General features: G+C 34.8%; 1 protein-coding gene across 1 annotated transcript; it reads right to left on the reverse strand.

The window, feature by feature from the left end:
* Positions 1-1797: 1797 nt before the first annotated feature.
* Positions 1798-6781, reverse strand: LOC145982124 (uncharacterized). Its single transcript, XM_083115690.1, has 3 exons — positions 6559-6781; positions 5227-5374; positions 1798-2508 (listed from the first exon to the last, which is right to left on the reverse strand). Exons 1-3 carry the CDS (start codon positions 6693-6695, stop codon positions 1798-1800), a joined length of 996 nt encoding a protein of 331 aa, XP_082971816.1. The 5' UTR covers positions 6696-6781.
* Positions 6782-10100: the final 3319 nt, after the last annotated feature.

The following is a 10100-nucleotide window of genomic DNA, read 5'->3' on the forward strand; positions in this document are numbered from 1 at the left end:
AACACATATTTCATTTCTGTAACATACACACACAGTAAATAATCAACCAAGCCGATGAAGAACGTATTTATTAAATCATGTTAAAATATCATTGGTACCATGGTTAGTTTTTAATTAAATAATCAGAACTTTGACCTAGATTTTTATTGTCTGGGCCACTTTTGGCTGACTGAGCAACTAAGCAGGGAATAGCTTCCGAATGCAAAATTTTGTTTGGATTATTCTGCACATGTATTTTCAAAGTGATTTTATTTTTGATACATATCTTGAAAGATCAATCAAAATGCTTTACCAACTGCTTTTTGCATATTTTTTACAGAACAACATTTCCTTCCATGCCCCTATATGCTATTACGCTATTACAAGGTTAGACAAGTTATATTTAGTGCTCTTTTGATTATAATTCAAAATTTGCAGTTTTCGTAAAATCTATCTAACATTCTAACCGAACTAGACAACGATTCTACAGACTTATAAATTTACCAAGTTCCTAGAATCCATGCTATTCGGTTTTGACATAGCAAATGTACACATTTCAAAAAATACATTTTTAGATTTAACAAGTTAGACCAGAAATCAGAGAATTGGGTTCATAAATGTTTTCTTGCAGTGTTACTTTTTTTTACACCTCTTTTGTTTGGTATTTTAGCATCCCCACACTTCTTTTCCTCTACTGCATGCACCTTTTGTGGTGAAAGAAATAAACATGTTTGTAATTAAATACTGATTTATTGACATAAGAAAATAACATTTGTTTTGAAAAACAACTCCAGCATCATTAATACTACAAAATAACATTTTAGACAATCCTCATTTTTCAAATAATTGACAAATGATTACATAGAGGCTAAGTTGCAATTCTGTTGAACTATTAAAATTGTCATGTCTACTTATAATCCTTATCTCAAAAATACAAAACTTTTACAATGCATGTTCTAGTTGGAAATAGTTAAAAAACAAACACATAATGTTGCTGTTGCTATTTCAGCTTTTTTTTATCATGCTGAATGAGGCTATTTGCCTGGAGAGAGCTTAGTGTAATTAAAGGCTGAAATATTGCCAACAAAATAAGAGCTTTTGCGTGTTTTCAAAATAATTCCCACAAAATAGGGCGTAACAATAATTTCAAAGAGAGCAAAAAACTAGAATGAAGTTCCACACATCAGCGTTGCTATTTTTTGTGATAGATCAAATTAATTTCAAAGGCCACTGGCTTCATTAACAATGAGTAGTATGCTTGATTTTGAAACTCAAAGAATTTGGCGGTGCTTTATTCTATTTAGAGGAACCTATTCAATGATCGCTATTCTATCCTTTTTTTGACGTATTTTAAATTGTTCAGGTTGTATACCACCGTAATTTGAGGGTTTAAATATATACTTTCTTTTTTCTAAATGTTACGGGATCCAAGACTGAGATGGTAACACATCACTACTTTGTTTAGTCCTGGTTGTCATCCTATCCCTTTGTACTACTTGACACTAAACTTTGTTAATGAAGGTAGTTGACCCTTGAAATTAATCGGACCCATCCAAAACCAGCAACACACATATACGAAAACTACTTGCACAGTCATAAATAAAAAATAATGGTCTCTTTCCTTATGATCACACATAGGAGTCACGATACGAACACCATCTTGTGTCACATGGCAGCTTGATTCTACATCCCCCATTCTGGACCAGAGCATATTCAAGATCAGGCTGCTTGAACTCTTTTAGTATCAGCTGGACCTTTTTGGTTATGCTTTCACTTATAATATCCTTGGCTAATAAATTTCCTATGTGACTATTGCAATTACTGTGCCAAATAGGAACTTTCCATCTTCAGCATAGTTGAAGCATTGTCAGAAACAACAGCATAAACTGTTGTATTATACAAAACCTTTGCTTCTGCTATGGACTGGGTGACAATTTCGGCTAGCTTGTCTCCTGTTTCTGCCTCTCCTGTAAGATCCCAGGCATTGAGGAATGCCTGGGATCCTTTAGCATTTTGCAACATTGTCACAACCGTTTTACTGTTGCTGGAAGTATTTCTCCAACCATCTATAAGCAGAACAGATTCTTCATCCACAAGAGTTCTGCTCATGTTAACACATTTTTCATTTTCCTTATCAAGCAAAGTTGTAGACAAAGCTTTCCGTTTAGGTAGATGTGATATATACCCAGGCCGTAAAACTTTTACCATGTCCCTAAAATGGTCCGAATCTATAGTGCTAAATGGTATATTACATCCGAAGAAAAATGCAGCTACCTTCGAGTCTATTTCCTGTATTTCATCACTGTTGACTCTGTCTATATACCTGTGTAGAGAATCCTGATGTCTTCTTCGTTTTGGTGTTCGTGCAGGAGTATCCTTGTTACTTACAGGAGTGACGGAACTTGAAGATGGTGTGATGGTTTGGTAAAATACATCAAAATACCTGTTTGAAGCATCAGAATCAGACTGAAGAGATGGCACATCTGCAGTTGCTTCATTTTGTTCTCCAATCCTGCCTGAATTATCATCCTAGAAAACACAATTGAAATATTACAGATAACTTTTAATAAAACCTTGATATGATTTTTGTATTTATGGTCAGGGTATTTTCCTCTGTTAACTCTTTGGTATCTAGGCATTTACATGCTGCTACTACACTGGCATGACATTTAAACTCAACAAGCCAGAAAATGCATGGATATGCATATTTACTTGATAATTGCAAGAACAACTGAAAATGTATAATCACTGGAGGAATATCATGATCAAGTTATTTTAAATATTCCCTAGTGTGGAAATGCCCTCCCCTCTCCACTCAAAACTGTGCAGTAACAGAACATGTGATTGCAAAATATTGACTGTGTGTCCGGGAATACACCTGCTTGACCTTGAGGCTATGCTCTCGTCAGCTGGTAGAGAGACTGGGGAAGAATGACCCAAGTTTTTCCCTGTTTGCTTGAATCTACTACAAGCAAGAAACAAAGACAGAAATGTTTGGATTTCTCTTACCCTGATGGTAACCTGTCAGCAGGCTAACAATGAAAGAAGACCAAATTCCTTCACTCCACTTGCTGACACAACATTTGTCTCAAGGTCAAGCAGAGGATTTCCCTCAGACGAGGTCATGAGATAACAATTGCACATTGAGTCTATACAGTAAGGACACCGAATAATGAACTAGTTTATTTTATGTGTCACTTTCTGCCATTTTTGGTTAATTTGCTATGATGGAGATTAATGGTGATGAAGGGACAATCACACATACATTGTGACAACCAGTGGTGACGATTGGGTTCTAAAACTGGGGGCAAGGTGCCCAAACTGGGAAGGGGGGCAAGGACAGTTTACTTTCCTTTGGTAGATAAGATTTAGCATAGTGCAAGGGCAAAAGTGGCAAACCTCACCCCCGCTCTCGCTGCCACTGGTAACACTAGACACAGACGATTATACAGACTCTAAGATCAAATAAGTGAAAAACATGAGTACAATAGAACAATTTTACTAGGCATTTTCAATGTTTTTAATATCTTAGTTCAAAGACACAAACTAAGCAAATAACAAAAAATTCAGCAAGAAGCATTTGAAAGGTAAATTTCCATACCAGCATCAGCAATAATAATAATGAAGGTACTAGTTCTGAATGTGTAATTATTATTGCATAAATTTAAGCATCGGAGAACGTGAGTAGTACACACAAAATTTTAAAAAGTATTATATTCTGTGGAAATTATGATGTGCAAAGTACCTAACACAAGTCTGAACCTGACCTGCCTAGCCAAACACTTAAAGACTCTACAGGAAAAAAAAACAATAAACAATCACCTTGCTAAAAAGATACATGTTAGGAGAGAGAGAAATCTTATCATGTAAAAATCATGCATATTATTATAATTTAAGAATTACATACACAGAACTAGGCCCATAATGAAGTTCACGAGCACAAAACCATTGTCTTAACCTTCATTAAAACTGAAGTCAGCATTAAATTTGATGTTTGTGCCAGTAAGTTGTAATCAGCGATATTATCTCAAATAAAAAAATCTTAATTTGCATTGCTAGTTATATGAACAGTACTTGGTGTTTCACAAAGAACAATTTGATTTAAAAATAATTTCAAAATGAATTGAAAATTGAGTTCCACATCTTGCATAAGGTAAAATTAAAAATATGACGAAAACTTGGAAAGAAAACTTCTACATTCAAATTTACCACAGGACACAATTAAACTTTCATTTCTATTGAACTACTGCCTTGCACAGTGTGAAAAAATCTACAAATTATACCATGTGACTAATTCTTCCTAATTATGTAATACACATGTCTGTGTATCTCGTGTGTCCATAACTGAAATAATTTCTCACTTTCCATCATTGCAAGCAAAACATCAGATATGAAAAATAATGTTAATCAAAGTTAGTCATGATTTTGCTAGCTTAAGTATAAACGAAGATAATTAGGTAAAACTTAACATGAGCCTGAACGAATTTTTCATTTTTACAGGAGAATTTACTTATGTGAACCAGTTTCTGTAGCATTTGTAAGGTTTGTTGTTGTTATTCCTATATAGTAGAATTAGGAAAACCGTGGAAATATTTGTTTTCGAAGGTAAAATAAACGACCTACAATTGGCATATCTTTCCTCCTGAACCGAATGATGAGTACGTGCAATGACGTAGTGTTTCTAATGGTGCACTTTTTCCCCCAGAAACATGAGGTATGTTGTTTTTTTTTTGCGTAAACATTAATTTGTTAATGAGAATTTTTATTGTATTTATGCTAATGGAACCAAACCTAACCGACCTAACCTCGTAGGCATACCTCAACAGAGGGGCTACCTAGTGTGTTAATTTTTTTTTTGCGTAAATATTACTTTGTTAATGAGAATTTTTTTTAGATATAATTTAACAATACAAGCAGAAGTTGTTATTTTTCACTTCATATGTTTGGAAACACTGCTTATCCACTAACGATTCACTATGCCAGTCAAGGTCGAATCACTACACCAGTTAAGATGTCCGTGTTATATTGTGTGTTACGCGAGCGAACAAAGGATGAACAATAATTACTGTTAATGTTACAAATATGAATTATTTTCATAATTAAACATAAATCCCACGTTACAAGATTCTTTGCAATGCAGAATAGGTAAGCACGAATGTTAAAAGTGTCAAAATAAACAAGTGAGAGGTATTCGGGCTCGTGTTAATAATTAATGAGGATTATATTAAAAAAGCATCTGGTACTTACATGGTAACCAATTTGATTCTCCACGACGTAATCTTCTATTACTTCCACAAATTGGCCTGATGTTCCTGCATTTTCAGCATTATCTGTGCAAAATGGACTGGGTGATCTGGAACTGCTTTCAGACTCTCTTGTTATTTCACATGTGTTCCTAAAATGGAATGAATTGTACATACAATGGCTGTATATTAAATGAAAATAAATAAATATTACTCACACTTCCTAATACTTCACCATGTAAAAGTGTGAAACAGAGTGAATATATGGGAAAAATCTCATTCCTTTACAAAAATATGCACAGAGTGAATATATGGGAAAAATCTCATTCCTTTACAAAAATATGCACAACAATGGTAAAATTTTCGCCTAAGGGAGACACATGGAAAACGTTAATTTCCGGTATTATAACATTTGTACTTACATATTATACATTTCTGAAGATTGTTTGGGTGTCTTCTTAGTGTTTTCACTTCTATAATGTCAATTTTTCACAAAATCTTTGTTGCTGTAGACCATTGGCGTTAGCCCCACAAACCATTCCCAAGTGGCCCCATGCACCATTGGCACTCCACAAACCATCCACAGGTAGCCCCATGCACCATTGGCACCCCACAAACCATCCACAGCTAACCCCATGCACCATTCACGGGTACGAGATATGCCCGAGTGTTACCCGTTTTTGCTTACGTTACGCGGAACATGGCAGCAAAACTTTGACGACTGTTGTCTGTGATGGACCACAAACCATTGGTGCCTGCCCCACAGATCATTGGCGTTAGCCCCACAAACCATGCATGGGTAGCCCCACGCACCATTCACGGGAACAAAGTATGCCTATGAGGTTAGGTTAGGTTCCATTAGCATAAATACAAAACAAATTTGCCGATTTTCGTGTTAATCAGCAAGAAAACACGCAGACGATGTTCAGCAATGCACAATAAGTAAGTACAAATGTAACATACATGAAATTCGACGATTCCCAGGCGTCTCCTATATAGCAAAATTTTACCAACATGCCAAAATACTTTCCCGTGAATATAAAACACAACAAAAAGAAATATTTGCGAACATGTGAGAAATGGTTTTCTTGTTCTCTTGTACAGCGAAGTGTTGATATTTAAAACAAGATCAGAATTAGACAGCGACACGTATATGACGGAAATTGCACACCCACCCAAATTTGTATTTGTGGCTGAAGAAAATGTGGCGTACCTCACAGACGTCTCAAGTTTCATATTTCTCACGGACTGATAAATAAGGGAGCAACTGCTATGTGCGTGTGTATTAATTAACAATTAAAAAAACAACCATGGATATCTCGATAAGTTTGCTTACCTGTGACTCTGCAGCCTAGACGCTGTTGTGTTGCTTAGTTTTTTTCTGCATATATTACAATACGCAAAATACTTTGTACCCTCCTTCAATAACTGGAAATCGAGCTCCTTGAAACATTTATTTTTTGTTCGTGGCATACTTTCGCCTGTTAGCTGCTGATGCGATTGCTACTGTTGTCTTGCACAAAGAACGCCGAGCGCCATGTTGTCTACATTTCTTACGTCATCAACGTAGATTACATTGTTTACATAGTCTACATTGTCTACACGTAGAATGTAGACAATCGTTGTTTACGCGTAGACGCACATCACTGATTATCACTGATGTAATATGGTGTTTGTTTCTTGAAACCGCTATGATATGCATATGTTTTTCGTAAAATATTGCTCGCACATGAAGATGCATATACAGAAAGTTGGTGAATGATTGTAAGAATCGCCTTTAGATGGTGTATGCTGAAATATGTAAGTTCCTATCTTTTTTTTTTACATGTAATTTTCAGGAAAAATTCTGATTTACGCTTAAATTTCCACACTTATAAAATAGTCTATAAAGAAAAAGTTAGCAGAAACCTGAATTCCTAAATAGAGTACATTTGTTTAAATTGTAAATTTTTTTCCCTTCGAAAGTTTACTACGTTGGTAATAATTTTCAGTAGTCAGGCAGCTTAATTTAGAGTGTCCATATTTCGCCATGTATTTTTCAAATATAGATGTGTGTTGCGACGTAAAAATGGAATAGCACCTACGCAAAGCGTGTTGCTTCCAGCATTGCTATGGTAACCTCAGTAGTTCAGGGGACTTGCATGTTGTGGCAGCATAATCTCTGCTTGTTCCTGATTGGCCAGTCTCGTTTAAATTTTTCATTCCGGATTGGCTGTCTTGTAAGCTGGCTGCTGAAAAGTTTCCATTGTGGGTATAGGAACTTTCTTCTATCTTTATAACCTATTCTCTTTGCTCAGTAAGGTGTTGGGGACATGGGTTCATTTCTGAGGTAGGAATCTTTCAAGCCTTGCTCCCTGCATATAGTGATATTGTGGTTAATCCAGTCTCAAATAAATTACCTTAGGAGTAGAGGTGGCCAGAGCATAGAGCTGATAACACCTAAAAATTGCTGCAATCGAGAATATGTGGGGTCTTACCTTCACATACCCTCGAGATGTGCCTACTTGGCACGTCTCAATGTGCACTGGAAACTTCTTTACCTTTTACAGTTAGAGATTAGACACTTCTTTATAATGAACATATTTAGGGTTTGGGATTCCAATCATTTGTTCAAAGAATTTTAATTGGGAAAATGTAAACGTTATTAAGGGTCGTAAAAGTAAATTTAATGTCAATGCAGCTAGTCAGTAAGGTATATGATTGCCATGTGATACATCCTGGTACAATTCTGGTCCAGGTAGGAATTTTTCAAGCCTTGTCCATGCAAAAATGGGCCAAGCTCGACCAATCTCAAATAAATGGCACCTTGGGCCAACCATGAGTAAAAGCTTATTGAGCAGGTGCTGATCACAACCATTCAAATATGGCTGATATCGAGAATATATGAGGATCTACCTCCACATCACCCTTAATGGAATAGTGCAATGTTCATGAAGAACACCTTTACTATTACAGCTAAAAAATGGATATGTTCAAAATAATAATAATCATGAGTTCTTGGGATGTGTGTGTGTGAGTAAATCCCAGCATTGACTTCATGTTCAAGTCTCTAAGAACAAATAAAATGTAAACAAAGATGAAATTTAATTTACTGATAAACTTAGTAGCCCCTTGACTTATTATTCTAATTTCTCTGTTCAAATATAAAATTACAAATACCCACAAAATAAACTAAGACTACAATTTCAATAATACGGATGTGTATGTGTAGATTTAATCTGCCAAATGGGGAATTTTAACTGATTTGGGGAACCAGTGCCATTTGAAAATGCACACAAGTTCCCCACTTCACACAAGTATCTTATTTGAATATATTTAAACATATATATACACAATAATCAGATTTATGCTACCTGATGAATGACTATGTGTCTCCATCAGATATCAAATCTGGGACACCTTGAAATGGAAATTAATGCCAAACATGAACTCAATGCAACATTAATTTTACGAAAAATTAAATATTAAGCTCAAACAAAAAAATCGAGTAACATTACTTACATGAAATTTTGAAACTTCGTATTTCCGCATTGCACAATTTAATGGTTAAATCGTATTAATTTCGAAGACCCTCTGTCTTCATTCACTAAAGTTACGTAAGTGATTTTAAACCCTGTTTACCGCATCTATCATGAATTGTGTAACATGTCCCATACAAATGGTACATATGGAGAAAAACACACTTAAAAGCATATTTGTGTATTCTCTTCACCATTTTTGTGTGGAATTAGTTGATGCAATATATATATATATATAAATAAACAGGTTTTATTGGAAATTAATTAACAGTTGCATACAAAGCTGCGTATTTGCACACAGTAAAAAAATATGTTAAAAATGTTGATGTAAACCAATTGGATTTTGTGAATTTCACAAAAAATTTCATGAAAAAAATATACATTATACTTGTATAATCAAGTTGATTTCTTTTTGAATTACAATTTTTCCTTCTGTTATATTGCATGGGTGTCATGTCCAACAAGAGCAATTTCCATTTCAAATATAACTAGATCCTTGAAAAGATGCTAAAATTTGGAAATGTACCAAATTAAGAAATTTGTATCATCTTTGAAATTCCTGTCCACGATTCTGGTTGGTTGGTTGATTTGGCGATTCAAGTCCACTTTATGCATAGCAAGCCTAATTGCGACTGGACCTACAGTTTAAAGTGAGATCTAAACCTCTATTTGCCTCCATCGGTTTCAAACCTGGGACACCTCAATTAAAAGGCGACGAGGCTACCACTGCACCATCGGGAGGCCCTTACGATGCTGGATATTAACGTGTACATGGTGATAAAGTATTTTTGACATATCTCTTTCAGTACTTTTTGATGTTAAATTACCAAGGGTCATTACGAGCAGGTGAATTTTCTGATCAATGGAAATTAAGATAGAGAGAAGGCTTGGGAAGAAGTAAGTTTATGCCATACACTCCACCCTTGGGCCTGCCATAGACACTGAGTGATATAAATTAAGCTATATCCTATCCCATTTAATTTTAATTAATATAAGAACTTTATCTTAATTTATTTTATTTTAAAGATATGACACTACAGGCAAATTCCCATTTAGTGTCTTGAATTTACAAAATGTTTGTTACACACAATATATCAAAGAATTGATAAGATACCATAATATGAAAATATATGTTAAATATGAAAAAGAAATTGGAAGTAGCAACCTGACAATTGAAGTTAAATCTTACACAGGATATGACAATAGAAAACATAAAAACAAAACAAAAAAAATATATATATATGAGCCAAGCATTACATATACATGTCTGAACTGCTGAATAATGTCACCTTTAGTTTTGAAAGTAAGTTTTGATATCCCTTTTGAACTTGCGCATGTCTTGAAAGATGTCCACCTTACC

Source organism: Lepisma saccharinum (assembly GCF_977018435.1).
Source record: "Lepisma saccharinum chromosome 12 unlocalized genomic scaffold, izLepSacc3.1 SUPER_12_unloc_1, whole genome shotgun sequence".
In the NCBI taxonomy this organism is placed as follows: Eukaryota; Metazoa; Arthropoda; class Insecta; order Zygentoma; family Lepismatidae; genus Lepisma; species Lepisma saccharinum.

What these genes read in the sequence shown, in the direction of transcription:
- LOC145982124 (XM_083115690.1), bottom strand. Translation starts at nt 6,695, where the DNA reads ATGCCACGAACAAAAAATAAATGTTTCAAGGAGCTCGATTTCCAGTTA. An exon ending in TCTAGGCTGCAGAGTCACAG is followed by an intron (nt 5,375 to 6,558) that starts GTAAGCAAACTT and finishes ATTCCATTTTAG; the next exon opens with GAACACATGTGAAATAACAA. An exon ending in AGAATCAAATTGGTTACCAT is followed by an intron (nt 2,509 to 5,226) that starts GTAAGTACCAGA and finishes TGTGTTTTCTAG; the next exon opens with GATGATAATTCAGGCAGGAT.